The following is a 17231-nucleotide window of genomic DNA, read 5'->3' on the forward strand; positions in this document are numbered from 1 at the left end:
TTCACTCAACGCACCCAGCACTTGTTCCAGAGAATTAACTTTTGTTGAAGTTATACCGAAACTGGAAAGAAATTTAGTAGGTAATAGAGAAACATTGCTTATTGTTACCACAATTAACTGCGCAAAGATCATCAGAAGAGAAGTTGAGTCTGAGTGTTAAACTGCTAAGTTTAGGTGACCTACACAGATGATTGTTACATGGTTATAATTGTCTAAATCGCTCGGTAATAATTAATAAGGTTCTTTTGTGTTTGTAAGTATGATAAGTAAAGAAAACACTGATGAGAGAAACGTTGTTCGAATGGAAGAGTGACGTTGCTCGTTTCCCTTAGATGCGATCGTGAGTGATGGAGTATAAAATGTACGTGATGTTTACGGGTACTAGAGTATCGGCGTACACTCCCATGCAGTTTATGTAATTTCAAATTTAACAGGATAGTTTAGTCAATTAATTATCCGTTACATGCTTGATGCTGCGTTTGAGACATCGCGGTTTAGCAGGTCAGCCATCCGATTACGACGTAGTTTCACACATATGATCCACTGATGCTCGAGGATGGTTGTAGTGTCGTTAATAAGCGGCCCACCTTGACGTACAGTCAGTGCTGACATTTCTACAGTTAGAATAATATCTGATATATCCGAGGAATGCCATAATATTGTACTTCTAGCTACAAACACTACTGAGAATTGTATTCAAAGCTTGCACGGCTGTGTTGAAGTAGAGATGTAGCTAACATGGTGTTTCTAAAGCAATTTAATACGCAACAAAGATTAGTTCATTTACATTTGCTATTTACTGGACTCCAGAAGTACGAGTTCTTCAATTCTTCTGTAGAGAGTTGAACAAATCAGTCTCATTGCTTCGTTACGGATGAGTCGGTTGGAGCAGCTGCGCTACTCTGACGAGTAAGCTTCGTCGCTGCTTTCCTGTCGCTCCACCAACTTATGTTTCCAGCTGAGGGAGCGGGGCGGGATGACTGGAGGGTACATGGGGCACAGGTCCCACTGCGCGTTCCGCTGGCGGCACACGCTCTTCTCCCGTACAGTCAGCGCTGGAACCAAAGCGGGCCACATGTCAGGCAACAGTAACCCTCAAAACGACGAGAATTTTCTTAAAAAATCGGAAGCTCTACAAATTATTATTACAAAAAATGTCATAACAAATGTGATATTCTAGTACTACATATAGACCAAGAAGAAGCGAAGTTACCGAAATCAAAGAATTATAACATCAAGCTAGATATCATTAGGAGGACTCCCCGCCATCCATCTCACCCTTCTCCATCTTCTTTCCATACAATTCGCATCATACCCTTAAGGACCACAAAGATTTACAAGAGATTGCTGTATGTTGTGGCAGGTGGCAGTTGACGCTAAATAATGAAAAGTTTGAGCTGATCCACATGAGTTCCAAAAGAAATCCGTTGGAATTCTATTACTCGATAAATAGTACAATTCTCAATGCTGTCAATTCAACTAAGTACCTGGGTGTTAAAATTACGAACAACTTCAGTTGGAAAGACCGCATAGATAAAATTGTGGGGAAGGCGAGCCAAAGGTTGCGTTTCATTGGCAAGACACTTAGAAGATGCGACAAGTCCACTAAAGAGACAGCTTACACTACATTCTTTCGTCCTCTGTTAGAATATTGCTGCGCGGTGCGGGATCCTTACCAGGTGGGATTGACGGGGAACATCCAAAGGGTGCAAGAAAGGGCAGCTCGTTTTGCATTATCATTTAATAGGGGAGAGCGTGTGGCAGATATGATACGAGAGTTGGGATGGAAGTCATTAAAGCAAAGACGTGTTTCGTCGCGGCGAGATCTATTTACGAAATTTCAGTTACCTACTTTTTCTTCCGAATGCGAAAATATTTTTTTGAGCCCAACCTACATAGGTAGGAATGATCATCAAAATAAAATAAGAGAAATCAGAGGTCGAACAGAAAGGTTTAGGTGTTCGTTTTTCCCGCGCGCTGTTGGGGAGTGGAATGGTAGAGAGATAGCATGATTGTGGTTCGATGAACCTTCTGCCAAGCACTTAAATGTGAATTGCAGAGTAATCATGTAGATGTAGGTGTAGATGTAGAACATTCGAGAATGCTGCCCATCGCTAAACTGCATGCTGTCTGGTTGTGCCGCGGGGCTAGATACTGCTGGAAAATCATTAAAGCAAAGAAATGGGGCGCAAATGGGAAAATACACTGACATAAGCCACATGAAAAAGGGCAGACTTTTATGGCTCGTCACCTGGGAACGTGCATATCATAAATAGCGAAACTAGTCAGCTGTTAACATGCTATACTCAAAAGCAAAAAGAACGACACATCACAGAGAGATTATCCCACGATACACATGTACAGACAAGCAAATGATTGCATTTCTGGAAAATTGGACGATGTATTCTAGATGAATAGCTTCACAAATTGAGCAAGTCAATAACGGGTTGACCCATCTCTGGCCCTTATGAAAACAGTTATTCGGTTTGGCATTCATTGACAGAATTGTGGGATGCCCTCCAGAGGGATGTTTTGACAAATTCTGTCCAGAACGTGCCTTAGGTGGTGAAAGTCCCAAGCTGGTTGGAGCGTCCTGCCCATAACGTTCCAAAAGTTGTCAATTGGGGAGAAGTAAGCATAATCAACGTCGATTTCCTCTGAAACCAGCGTCTGTCGCACAGAGGTGACGAACATTAGGTGTATGGGAAGTATGCACAATCAACGCCGATTTTCTCTGAAACCGGGGGCCGCCGCACAAAATGCCGCGAGCCGGGTACTCAGAACAGGTCCCTCTACAACATACCTATACACATTCGTGATTAAGAGGTCCGATATCCTCTTGGGAGACTGACAGTCGTTTGCTGTCAACACAAGGCAACATGCTCGCTGGAGTAGCGGACGGTGCCGGATTTCGAGATTCCGATGAACGCAGAGCTGCTGGGAGTGAAGAGCTGGCTGCTGTGGCGTGTTGACGGGCACAGCAGTAAGAAGAAGTTTATACAAATTGACACTGGCCGTGGGAGCCTATGAACTTACATTTGTGATACTGTGATTTCAGGAGCATGATAGTTGATGCCTAGACCATCACATTCCCTTGACCTGTTCTCGACGAAGCACACCGACAAGTGGCCCGTAATCTGTAGCACCAGTGGCCCGTAATGTGTAGGAATTAAAGATCCGGTGCAAAGTATCTCCGAAAACCTACAAAGGAGTTGTCGAATCTATGTCATGCAGAATCTCAGCTGTATTGCCTTCCAAAGATAATGAAACACACTATGAAGGAGGCAATCTTGATGCTTCGCCTTGCCAGTCTATATTAGTAGATTTAAGTCCATGCTTAAGGGTACAGGAGGCAATAATGGTCGATATGCTTGGTGACAGTATGAAACGTTGGACATTATGAAATTTCGCTGGACGGTTGCCCGAGATATATTAATCAGTCTTTGAGAGCTCAACGAAAAGTTGCACGTTGTTATGACTGCCGAAGTAACTTTTACTGAATGCTACACTACACTCCAAAATAATACAGATACAGGACACTATTTTCCAACACAGTTACCAAGTCTCTGTTACCAGTGGTCGATACATTCTACATCTACATCTAAAACTACATACATACTCCGCAATCCACCATACGGTGCGTGGCGGAGGGTAACTCGTACCACAAATAGTATCTTCTCTCCCTGTTCCACTCCCAAACAGAACGAGGGAAAAATGACTGCCTATATGCCTCTGTACGAGCTCTAATCTCTCTTATCTTTTCTTTGTGGTCTTTCCGCGAAATGTAAGTTTGCGGCAGTAAAATTGTACTGCAGTCAGCCTCAAATGCCGGTTTTCTAAATTTCCTCAGTAGCGATTCACGAAAAGAACGCCTCTTTTCCTCTAGAGACTCCCACCCGAGTTCCTGAAGCATTTCCGTAACACTCGCGTGATGATCAAACCTGCCAGTAACAAATCTAGCAGCCCGCCTCTGAATTGCTTCTATGTCCTCCCTCAACCCGACTTGACAGGGATCCTAAACGCTCGAGCTGTACTCAAGAATAGGTCGCACCAGCGTTGTATAAGCGGTCTCCTTTACAGATGATCCACATCTTCCCAAAATTCTATCAATGAACCGAAGACGACCATCCGCCTTCCCCACAACTGCCATTACATGCTTGTCCCACTTCATATCGCTCTGAAATGTTACGCCCAAACATTTAATCGACGTGATTGCGTGAAGCTCTACACTACTAATGGAGTATTCAAACATTACAGGATTCTTTTTCCTATTCATCTGCATTAATTTACATTTATCTGTATTTAGAGTTAGCTGCCATTCTTCACACCAATCACAAATCATGTCCAAGTCATCTTGTATCCTTCTACAGTCACTCAACGACCATACCTTCCCGTACACCACAGCATCATCAGCAAACAGCCGCACATTGCTATCCATCCTATCCAAAATAGCATTTATGTAGATAGAATACAACTGCGGACCTACCACACTTCCCTGGGGCACTCCAGATGATACCCTCACCTCGGATGAACACTCACCATCGAGGACAACGTACTGGGTTCTATTACTTAAGAAGTCTTCGAGCCACTCACATACTTCGGAACCAATCCCATATGCTTGTACCTTAGTTAGGAGTCTGCAGTGGAGCACCGAGTCAAACGCTTTCCGGAAGTCAAGGAATATGGCATCCGTCTGATCATCCATGGTTCTCTAGATATCATGTGAAAAAAGGGCGAGTTGCGTTTCGCAGGAGCGATGCTTTCTAAAGCCGTGCTGACGCATGGACAGCAATTTCTCTGTCTCAAGGAAATTCATTATATTCTAAATGGGAATATGTTCGAGAATCCTGCAACAAACCGATGTTCAGGATATTGGTCTGTAATTTTGAGGATCCGTCCTTCTACCCTTGTTATATACAGGCGTCACCTGCACTTTTTTCCAGTCGCTCGAAACTTTACGTTGGGCAAGAGATTCGCGATAAATGCAAGCTAAGTAAGGAGCCAATGTAGTAGAGTACTCTCTGCAAAACCGAATTGGGCAATTTATATATTTTCAATCCATACAGCTGCATCACAATCCCAGGGATGTCTATCACTATGTCCTCCATACTTGAATCTTTACGAGGCGCAAACGGCGGTATGTTTGTACGATCCTCCTGCGTGAAAGATTTCTCAAATGGTAAATTTAAAATTTCAGCTTTCATTTTGCTGTCTAGCAGCAGATCAGTACGTCGACGATAGAAATCGGCTGCTTGGTGAAGGAAACATTCGAAAACCGCTATGTGAACGTCCTCATCGTTGGAAAAGCTGTTCTTTCAGCTCGCCGAAGAGATGAAAATACAAAGTGAACCATCTGTACTTCAGAATAGATTAGCACCACCTACATCTGTGCTGCCTTCGTCAAATTTTTGGCATCCATTCATTACTGATGGACGCATCATTGGTCCAAATACGCAGTAATGTGAAAAATTCATATATCTTACCCAAAAGAGTCGAATGATCGTGCGTACTTGATCTTTGGAGTATCCTTCAGTTGCTGCGACATTTCAGAAGCACACTCAGATGCACCTGCCATCAGTACAGCAGTAGAGCTGTTTGCAGGAAAGCTGACACACGCATTCTCTTCTGTCCATGCGCCACTCTTTTTGTGCTGCGATCTTAGCTGGGACGACATGCGTACCTTATTTTCTAAAGTCCCTACCTATCCCACCTTCGATTTCGATATGCAGCCTTTTCCAAGTGGGGTCGAAGTGCGTTTGAACATTTCACAGACTAAAGATAATGTGTTGATTATTTGACTTCCTTACATGTGAAGATAAGGTTGACGTATTTAATTCTCCCGTACATAGCCACAAATCGATGTCAGATGTTTGGCAGGTCTGACATTTCGTGTTAGGCTAAGGCACTTCATTTGAAAATGGCTATAATCTGAAGCAGATAACTGAATGTATCGATTATCATATTATTCATCACTTGTTTTTGCAGCTCTTGCAGTAGCCGAGTTTGCAGATAAAATTACAAAATATTGTTTTTCGTAACTGGCGAACCTTGTATCCAATAATGATTATCGTATCAGAAACAGACGACGGGCGAGGATGTTCTCATTTCGTGAATTCCATGCGACTGTGGCATGAACTTTCGTTCGTTTAATTTTCTGTACGCCTTAACGTCTGTATATTGTTTTTATAATAACTACAAATCTTGGAAATGCTTATAAAAACCCTAGTCAATAGACTGCTTAAAATTAATTTTCTTACAAGAAGTCCTTTGTAATGAAGGCAAGTAGTATACACAATATCATTTTTAGTATTCCAGGTATGAAACTTTTATTTCCCGTGCTAGTCTCGAACACCAGTTGGTTGTTATGTTAGTGCCCGATGCATGCACTTGCATGATTCACAATTTGAGATGGCCTGTACTTCCGATATATGTTAATGAGCTACTGGAAATTTGTCCTTGTCCGTTCCTGCTAGTCAATTGGACCTTTTATTCGTATAATGTGCATTGTCTGAAGCTGAGGAATAAGAAGGAACACTAAATTGTTTACATTATCTCTCGTGCTTTGCCGCCATGAGTAAGAGGATGTTATTAGAGCCAGAATTTAAAATTTCTAAGAAGACGTCAAGAAATAAAATTATAAACAGCTGACCAGTTGCAATGGATAAACAATTCCTTACCTACGTTTCGACAAATATAAATTTGTCTTCAGAAGGTGGCAATTTTACATTAGTAAGAACTAATGTACCATCGCCGTTTTTTCAAATGTCGGCATAGATCCATTTGTCAAAAATGAAATACAGCCCTAGAATTAGGGTTTGTCACGTAAATATAAATTAGTACATGAAACTTGCAGAGCTCACAACCGAATCGATTGCAACTGGTCCGCTGTTTATAATTTTATTACGTCGAGCCGTTGCTGCCGTGCAGCTAAGTTTAAAATATTCAAGACGTCAAGATTTTCTGATGGTATTGCTGGTGTTATAACGTTCTGAGACACTCACACTTTCCCAGACGGCACTCGCACATGCGCTTGAAGCAGGAGTTGGTGAACCAGATGGTGTCACGCGGCCAGCCGCTCTCCGCGCAGACGGGCCGGTGGACAGAGGGGCAGGTATCTGGACACGGCTCCTCCGTGGGCTCCGCGCTGGCAGCGCCCCACTCCCCGCTGCGGTCTGCACTGGAGGCGGACAGCAGTCCCAGGGCTGCGGGAAACACCGGAAGGCATCAGGCTGACAACTGGTCAGTGACGTAAAATTTAAGTGCTGTGGTAAGGTACATGTTTGAAGTTACGCTTCACATAAGGTAAAATCCTCGTTGGCAACGCATAGAAAATTTATGGCAATCTGAAATTCCCTTTCCAGCTAAACCAGTGGTTTACAACCATTCTTAGGTAATTACTCCTGACTGCATTCAGACATTAGCTAGTATCCCCGCTTACCAGCCCCCCCCCCCCCTCGCACTCTCCCACTCCCCGCCTGCTGCCCTCTCCTCCCCATGCTGCTGCCCCCCTGCCATCTGTTGTTCTCCATACCGTCCCCCCAAGTTTAGCACTTAACTGCAGAGTGAAAGACTTATTGTACAGTCTTTTCTTTAAAATAGTGAATTATGAATGACATTTAGAGTTTGTTTGTTGTGTGTGTGTGTGTGTGTGTGTGTGTGTGTGTGTGTGTGTGTGTGTTTGTTTGTGTTTGTTTGTGTGTCTCTGTGTGTGTGTTTGTGTGTTGTGCATTGGAAGTGCTACCTGCAGTTCTTTGTCAGATAAGAAAGCTAGTCATCCACAGTGAGGGTAGACACTTGTTACAAAACATCCTTTATTTCTCCTCTCTATTGCAGCACTTGCTTGACCTGCACAATACAATCCCATTTAAAATCAAAGGAGGTCAGATATGTGCAGTGTACTGACTGTTCGTAAATCATTTGACAGCTGCACTCCTTACTTCTGAACGAGCAGAAATTGGACGAGTTCAGGCCATTAATGCTTTGCATCTGAGCACTCTAATAATAATAATACATTGTACAGCACTAGAGTAGCTCATACGTACTTACTGTTTGTGTTGTGCTGCTCATTTATTCATCTATCTGTTTCAAAGCGAGTAATGAAGCAATTTCTGGACTACTGCAGGTACTATCTGCAACTTTTAGAAGACCTTTCCTTGAGATATTTAGCTTTCGTTACATATACGTCTCACAAATATCATCAGCGCTGAATTGGACGGAGCACAATATACGTGTGTAACGGGTTGACTATTTGAGTGAACTGTAACCTCCACTACATTAATGCTAGTAACTGACAAAAAGTAATTATTCATAACTTGTATTATCCATATTAGAGCCTTAAAAATGTGATGACAGTAATGACCTATCGAAAATAATTGACTTAAACATAATCGAATCGTTAAATTTTTAACCCTCAGAAAATTTCATTTTAACCCTTAGGGTTTAATTACCACCGGGCTGGGAACCACTAAGCTAAACTGTAATTTTAGCTAAGTCTCCTACACATCGAAAAATCACCACCTTCTTAACAATTTCTCTTTCCATTTGAAAGAATGGAGGAAGACAGGGTCACTTTGTAACTTACAATCTCCCTGGTTCATAGGAAAAATGACTGAAATAGAAATATCACTAGCCGCTGCCTACTACCGGAAAAACCTAAAACTTGGTGACTTCAATCCTGGAAGATAGAAATATACTTTTTTTATGTCTTTCCGGCGTGCCCTGATAGAGGTTCAGGCGTATCCCATGTTTCTATGTCTCCTTACTTACCACGTGTCGAACATGCCCAGTCACATCAACACCGAACCATATGAATACACTCAAGGAAGATTACATCCTACAAGTCGTCGACCAAAAGTAAAGTGCATGCCATTCGTAAATTTCCGTAGGATTGTTCTCGCCATGTTGTGGGAGGAACTAATACCCAGCCCAACAAAAAAATTTGTAAAACGCAGTCTGTTTCGTAGTATTGTAAAGAAGTAGTCTCTCTCTCTCTCTCTCTCTCTCTCTCTCTCTACCAAAATCCCATGCATCTGAAAAATAAGCTTTTCAAACTCCGGGCAGTGGGTATTGATGCATAAGAAGGTGATTAAGAACTGATCAAGTGTTAGCGCTCTGGTTATAGTCTTCCGCTGTGCTAAAGACATTTCCTCTATTGCAATCGTTAGTTGTAAGTTCAAAGGAATCAGTAAACCATCACAATCAAAATATAATGAATAGGTCGAAATTAACTTCTCATGTTCGGAGTTCAGTCAGGCAGAGTTTTTTAAAAGATCTCACTTCCATTGTAGAAATAATTTGTTTCACTGTTGCATTTTTGGACGTTGGACCATTATGAAGCAGCAGTACAAAAGGTTTCGTTTCAGCACATGTCAGACTTTTAAATCATCGGACATGTACACTGCCGGTCGGGGTGGCCGAGCGGTTCTAGGTGCTACAGTCTGGAACCGCGCGACCGCTATGGTGACAGGTTCGAATCCTGCCTCGCTCATGGGTTTGTGTGATGTCCTTAGGTTAGTTAGCTTTAAGTAGTTCTAAGTTCTAGGGGACTGATGACCTCAGAAGTTAAATCACATTGTGCTCAGAGCCATTTGAACCATTAGTTTTTTTTTGACATGTAGACGTGTCATCATCAGACTTATGACAATGACAAGTATCCTATACATGTCGGAGGATTTCAAAGCCTGACATGTGCTGAAGCTCAATGTTAGGCTGTACGACTTGATGATGTTCCAAAGGCCGAAATTGCGATCGTGAACTAAATTATTTCTGCAGTCGACGGAGCAAGTGTTTTAATTTTTTTACTGAAAATTCCTTGAAGACTGCTGTATTAGCTCTAAATTTACTGCAGATGAGTGACATAAAAAATCTATGCTGTCTGGGGTTATGAATCCGGATTTACCATACATCGCGAACCTCTTTAACCGCTTTAGCTATCCGTTCACGCAGTAAGTTCACTATACTGCACAACTAACAAAGAGCGACTGGGTTTTATGTATAGACGTATCATCTAGTACTTTCACCGCAAATAATCCAGAAACTGAAGGTGCTATTGATGTGCGGTTTCACAGACTGGATTGGCAGTCAGAGGCTCGTATTGTTAGCTAGCTAACATATTGTAATAGTAGTCAGCGTAATTTTTGTGTGAACATGCACTTTTTTAAATGGAACAATCCATATTGACATTAACAAAGTAGAGGAAGCGTAAATTAGAATGTCAGTGCTGTTTGTTGCAGAATTCTAGTGCGAGTCGCTTACGAGATACCGTATTTAGGAACTTTCCCGCATTAACCTGTGGTAGCACACACTAAAGCCCTAATTTCCCGTATCTTATCTTCGTGTTCCTTACGCGCAATGTATGTTGGCGGCGGTAGAAACGTCCGACAATCAGCTTCAAATGTCGGTTCTCTAAATTTTCTGAATAGTGTTTCTCATAAACGAAGTCACCTTCAGTCCAGGGTTGCCCTTTTAAATTCCCTAAGCATCTCCGTAATACTTACATGTTGTTCTAACATACAGATAACAAATCTAGCATCACGTCTGAGTTATTTCGATGTCTTCCTTCAACCCGACATAATACGGATTCTTAACACTCGACAGTACTCAAGAATAGGTCGCACGAGAATCCTACAAGCGATCTCCCTCACACGAGAACCACGCTTCCCTAAAATTCTCCCAATAAACCGAGGTCGACCATTCGCCTTCCCTATTACGATTCTCACATGCTCGTTCCACATCATATCGCTCTTCAGCGTTAGACCCAGATATTTAAACGATTTTACTGTGTCACACTAGTAGTACTGTATCCGATCATTACAGGTTTAATCTTCCTACCCATCCGCATTAACTTACATTTTTTCACATTTAGGGGCTAGCTGTCATTGATCATACCAACTGAAAATTTTGGCTGCTTATACCTGTATCTTCAAGCTGTCAGTCGAACTCCACACCTTACCGTAGAACACAGCATCGTCATCAAAAAACCGCAGATTGTTGACCACCCTGTCCGCCAAATTATTTATGTACATAGAAAATAGCGGTCCTATCACACTTCCCTGGGACACTCGTTGTTCCTGATAAGCACTCGCCGTCGAGGATAACATACTGGAGTCTACAATCTGCACCTTCAGTGAAAAAAATTGTTCAAATGGCTCTGAGCACTATGGAACTTATCTACTGCGGTCATCAGTCACCTAGAATGTAGAACTACGTAAACCTAACTAACCTAAGGACATCACACACATCCATGACCGAGGCAGGATTCCAACCTGCGACCGTAGTGGTGGCACGGTTCCAGACTGCAGGGCCTAGAACCGCACGGCCACTCTGGCCGGCGTTCCACCTATGAAAAATGGACCTACAAGCTGAATGTTTACACTCCATGGGCTGTGCCGTATCACCTGACGAAGCCAACGAGGCCTCTCGACAGACTAATAATGCATGTTTCGGCGGTTTACCTTGCCATGATGGACTAAGCAACATACGTGGTACATCTGCAGTATCCTGTCTTAAAGCCCATATACAGAAGTTAATACGACTCTTACAATCGCTTCCACGCATCTCTTGATGGGGAGAGATGTGACAGGGATGGAAGGAATGACGACGGAGAACGCGTAGTACACTCCTTTGACTCATGCCCCCGCCTTCTCATGCGATTGCGCGGGATATAACGTTTGGAGGACTGTAACAGCAGAAAGAACATTAATTTCCCCCTCTTTTGTCGTCACTTGTTTCCTTCTGTTACGTTATCTAGGTGTTACATTTTTGCTTTGGTAGATCTCATCGTCAACTCACGACCTACTGCTTCGGCCTTAGACTGTTACATAATGACTGACGAGCATGCCGCAATACACTCAAGGAGCACACAAGCACACCAAGCAAACATAACAATATTGAGCCTAGCAACTACGCAGGCTGAATGGTACAAGCAATTGTTGGATTGAGACTTTCCAAAGTACGGTATCTCGTTAACGACTCGCCCTAAAATCCTGCAACGAGCACCACCAACACACTACTTTACCCGAATTCTATGACAATAAAAGCTATCATATCCACCGTTGACTGTACAAACAATGGATTTCACTATTGCAATTTCGGCCTTTGAGAAATCGTCAAGTACTACTGCAAAGCATTTTGCTTCAACACATGTCAGACCTTAAAATCCTCAGACAAATATCGTCCACGTCTCATCGTCAGAAGCATGATGATGACATGTATACATCTCAAAGGATTTTACGGGCTGACATCTGCTGAAGCAAAATATTTTGCAGTACCGTCTGACAATGTCATAAAAGCCGAAACGGCAATAGTGAAAAAAATTATCGTTTCAGTCAACTGCGGATATGATGGCTTTCATGAAATTCTACTTGGCTTCGAAATCGTACCACGAGTAATTGCTATACATACCGGGTGCAAACGGTGTAAGGTGCCAAAATTTTACAGACGGTACATGTTGGAGTGCCTGACAGAAAGGTAACGAAATATCGTTGTATCATGTTCTTTATTTTGTATTCCTAAAAGACAGATATTTGTAGGATTGATAGTAGACCCATTTCTGATTTCATTTTCAACTGACGGTACAGGAGCTTGCTTATATGTTACCCACATTGACACGGGTGTCGATGAAAGGTAACGGACGTACCAGAGTATTGGAAGCATTGGACGTGTATAAGGACGCGGAGGTGGCGATCACGTGCAACCGAAACAAGCATTGTAAACAGTCACTGCGTTGTCACGAACCTGCAGTTAGTTTTCCGTGAACAATGAATAAAGTACAACCAAATGTTTACTCTTTTACAACATTGCCATGACGAAGATCGTGGTAATAAAGAAAAGCTATCATCAAATATAATGTGTTTCCCTTAGTAGAAACTCAACGAATTACCATGTAATTCGCTGTGAATTGCTTCATCCATTCAGCACAATACCATGCGAATTTTCCATTTGTACAACAGACCCGTAACGAAAATGAAACCTACATTACTCGTTCCCTCTTACGCCAATGCTACATAAGCGTTCAAAATTCCCACCATTCGATTCTACACGTGCTTTGTTAAGGCGTACCTAGTTTCGTCACACTTGTTCACACATGCACATTTGCCTTTGTGATGCTGGTGTTACAGAAAATCTTCTGCTTAGGTTCGTCTAAATTATTTACTTACTAAGCATAAGTAAGTTCCTTCATACAGCACAAAGTAACAATCCAGTGAATTTAAATCATGACTGTGTGCTGCCCATTGACTTCGACCAGACCGTCCTCTCCATCGTCCTGAAAATTGCGTATTCAAAAATCTTTGTATTCTGTTACCAACGTGAGATGGCGCAACACCGTGGAGGAACCACGTGTTACGACGTACGGCTAACAAATCTCTTCTAATAATGTTGGTAGCAGGGTTTCCTCTAGAATGGTTCGAGAATTGTTAAGTCAATCGTATTGGTAAAACATAAAGCCCAGTAACGTAATCGTCGATTATACCCCCCCATACTTCAACACAGAAGCGGCACTGAAAGTGTGTTGTTACTACTTCGCGTCGATTGTGTACAACCCACGTTTGCATGTTATGGAAAGTAATTACTCAGTGACGAGTGAAATACGCTTCATCTGCGATGAGAATTTTGTTTACAAAATCATGCCGCACCCTTTGTAACAAACAATACTCTGAGAATTCTCGTCGTGATGAGAAATCTTGCTCTTTCAACACTTGTAAATGTTGAATTTAGTAAGGCCACAGACGCTCCTCTTTCAAATTGCTATGACAGACAGTGTGCGGTGCACTCACTTGGCGGGCGACACTGCTTGAAAAACGTGAAGAAATCGGAAAAGGAATCATTCTTCGTTTGGTGAAATGAAAAGCAATGGTGGCAAAACGACGAGTGTAACAGAAAATCCACAGCTAAATAGAGAGGAAAGAGCGGATAGATGGGAAGAGTACACTTAAGGGCACTATGAGAAGGAAGATGAAACAGGAGTAATTTCTGAATTAGATTTGAAAGAGCTTTGTGAAACTTATGATCAAACAAGGCAGAAAGGATGGGCGACAATCCGTCAGAATTTTTATAATGATGGCGAGCATCACGCTGGTGTGTAGATACGCCATCCGACTTCCACAAACACATCACTCACACAATTTCAAAGTTTGCAAGAGTCGACGTGGGCGAGAATTACGCACAATCAGCTTAACAGCTCATGCATTGAAGTTACTGAAAAGAATAATATGCCGTAGAATGGAAAAGAAAATTGGGGATGCGTTAGATGACGATCCGTTAGGAATTACATAAATTAAAGAAGCCAGAGAGTCAATTTTGACATTGCGGTTGGTAATGGAAGGAAGACTAAAGAAAAATCAAGTACTTTCATAGGATCTCTCGAACTGGCAAAAGCGTTCTGAGGATGAGGGTATGCGATACTGAGAGGCGGATAGTGTGCAACATGTAGAAGAGCCAAGATGACATAATAAGGCTGGAAGATGAAGAACGAAGGACTCCAGTTAAAAAGGGTGTAATACGGGAGTGTAGTCTTTCCCCCCTGCTGTTCAATCTGTACATTGAAGAAACTATTATGGAATTAAAAAAAAGACTCAGGAATGGAATTAAAATTTAAGGTGAAAGTATATCAATGATACGATTCGCAAATGACACTGCTATCCTCAATGAAAGTCAAGAAGAATTATATCCTCTGCTGAATGGAAAGAGAAGTCTAATGAGCACAGAGTATGGATTGAGAGTAAACCGAAGATAGACAAAACTAGTGGGAAGTAGGAGAAATGAGAACTGTTAGAAACTTGAGAGCGAGATGAAAATGAAGCTAATAAATTCTGTTACCTATGCAGAAGAATAACCACCGACAGAGGAGCAAGGAGGATATCAAAAGGAGTCTAATATTGACAAAAAAGGCATTCCTGGCCAACAGAAGTCGACAAGTATCAACTTAGCGATTAATTTTAGAAAAAAGTTCGGAGAATGTACGTCTGGAGCTCAGCGTGGTATGGCAGTGAAACATGGACTGTGGGAAAATCGCAATGGAAAAGAACTGAAGCATTTCAGATGTGGTGTTACAGACGAATGTTGTAAATTGGGTGGGTGGACGAGGTTGTGCACAGGATCAGAAAGGAAAGGAATACGTGAAATACATTCACATGAAGAAGGAACAAGATGATAGGACATCTGTTAAGACATCAGGGGATTTTTTATGGTGTTGATGGAGCTGTAGAGGGCAAAAGCTGTAGAGGAAGACAGAGACTGGATTACATCCAGCCGATAACTGATGACAGAGGTTGCAAGTGATACTCTAAGATGAAGAGTTTGACACAGAAGATGAATTCGTGATGGGGAGCATCAAACCACACAGATGTCTGACGACTGAGAAAAAAGTACTGTTGTCGACGCCAAGCGAAAAATTTGGTAAAAGGGAACTGTCACCACTGTTTCAAGCATGCAACAACGGTGATGAAAGATATTTGGGCAAACACAGCCATGTATGTGTATTTTACTAGAGGGCATGAGCTGTTAAACATAAATTTGAGATCATGCTTATCTAAAGCTCATGAGAGTACAATGCTTTCTCTTTCGATAAACTGAAGGATTTGTTTGTTTTACGTAGTACTGCATTGATTACTGTCAAGCACAATGTGAAATCTTTGATGACTAAACGATATTGCGAAAATTTTCTTGTTATATACATAATCTGCTTCCCAGCAGGTAGAATTTTAGAAATTAATGTGCAGTTCTATACAGAAATAATTGTTTATCTGAGACAGTGATTTGCCCACGTGATAATTGCCTTTGTTTTAAATAATAGATTTATGAACACTTGTTGCACGCCTCACGAATAATCCGTTTTTGTAGATAAGAGACATTTGTTTCACCCTTGACAGGGAATTATTGACAGTATTTACCGGTGTGTCGTGTGTTGTGTGTGTGTTTGAGAGAGAGACCGAGAGAAGGGCGTTCGGATGATTTACGACGTAGTGATTGCAGTAAAACACCCTTCTCAACATGTGGTTCGATTCTCTACTCAGCTGTCTTCTTGTTAGCAAAGGGTTTGCGCATATCACTTTAGGTGGATACATGCTTGTGCAGACTAACGAAGATCGCGTTGTGTTTAACGCTGACGGAGTTATTACAGTACTAAAAATTATTTACAGTTTTATTAGCTGAGTCCTATGTACCGAACGAGAACAGAGAATTTTACCGGATGACAAGACCATGCATTTTCTTATTGGAGAAGCTTGCCCGATGTAAGACATACAGGTACTGAAGAAAACTTGCTACCTGGTAGATTACGTGCAGCGTCCCCCCTACTTACCTGCGACACAAAGCAGTGCTAGCCTCATATTGTCCAGCTGTCGGCAGCGTGCTCGGTATCAGGCAGAGGTCGCTCCTTTTATGCAACAGCTGCTGTCCTCTCCGTAAGCTGTTTCTCACGAGGCAGATAACCTCTCAATAGCAGCAGACGTCTCTTGACGTGAACGGACGGTGTTTCAGCTGCCTTATAGGTCAAAGAGCCGAATTTGTGATATAATGGCATACATTTATCCGTCATACTGCACATCTGAAGGTGCCAGCTACTCGCACTATAATACACATCACAGCTTCTCGTAATTCAATAAGCGATATAATGATACGAATGAAGAAGTCGACATTTCTTGTCAGTGTGACAACACCACACTTCATACTTTCTCCTAATTCCTAACAGAAATAATGAAACGAAGTAACAAGTAGACATGCATTATTCAAAAATAGATAGGTATTCGAGCTAACGTGCATCAGGAGAGGTCTATAGAAATGCTCTGCTAGGGGGAAGGACAAGTTTGTAGTAGACCTACAATTTATTCAGAAATATTTTGCTTTACTTTTTGTTGCCGTTGAAGCGTTGTCAACGATGTGACGATGTGACACAACTAAGGCGAGGAACGTACTCATGAATGACAAACTAGGGAAAAAAAGTTTCAATAGTCAGTGTCACATAAACCAGTCTTCATTGTCGACAACCAGCTTCGAAAATTGTAACTGTCATCTTCTATTCGAAAAACTGTTGCTATAAAACGTGTTCCACCATGTGGTGGATAAAATATAGTACCTTATACCTAGGTTTGTCGACAGTAAAATCCATTTCATTTAAAAAGCACCTAGTACACATGGAAATGTTCGCATACGTAGCACCCAGACAGGTTTGTTAATTTTTAAAACACGCAATATGCAATTAAATGGAATTTATGTTATCTTGGTTAGTGAAA

At 41.9% G+C, this 17231-nt stretch overlaps 1 protein-coding gene across 1 annotated transcript; it reads right to left on the reverse strand.

The window, feature by feature from the left end:
- Positions 1-739: 739 nt before the first annotated feature.
- Positions 740-16437, reverse strand: LOC124595142 (greglin-like). Its single transcript, XM_047133744.1, has 3 exons — positions 16301-16437; positions 7002-7202; positions 740-1055 (listed from the first exon to the last, which is right to left on the reverse strand). The coding sequence occupies exons 1-3, from the start codon at positions 16326-16328 to the stop codon at positions 898-900; spliced, it is 387 nt and encodes a 128-aa protein (XP_046989700.1). The 5' UTR covers positions 16329-16437; the 3' UTR covers positions 740-897.
- Between the last annotated feature and the right edge of the window lie 794 nt (positions 16438-17231).

This window comes from Schistocerca americana, chromosome 2 (assembly GCF_021461395.2).
Source record: "Schistocerca americana isolate TAMUIC-IGC-003095 chromosome 2, iqSchAmer2.1, whole genome shotgun sequence".
In the NCBI taxonomy this organism is placed as follows: domain Eukaryota; kingdom Metazoa; phylum Arthropoda; class Insecta; order Orthoptera; family Acrididae; genus Schistocerca; species Schistocerca americana.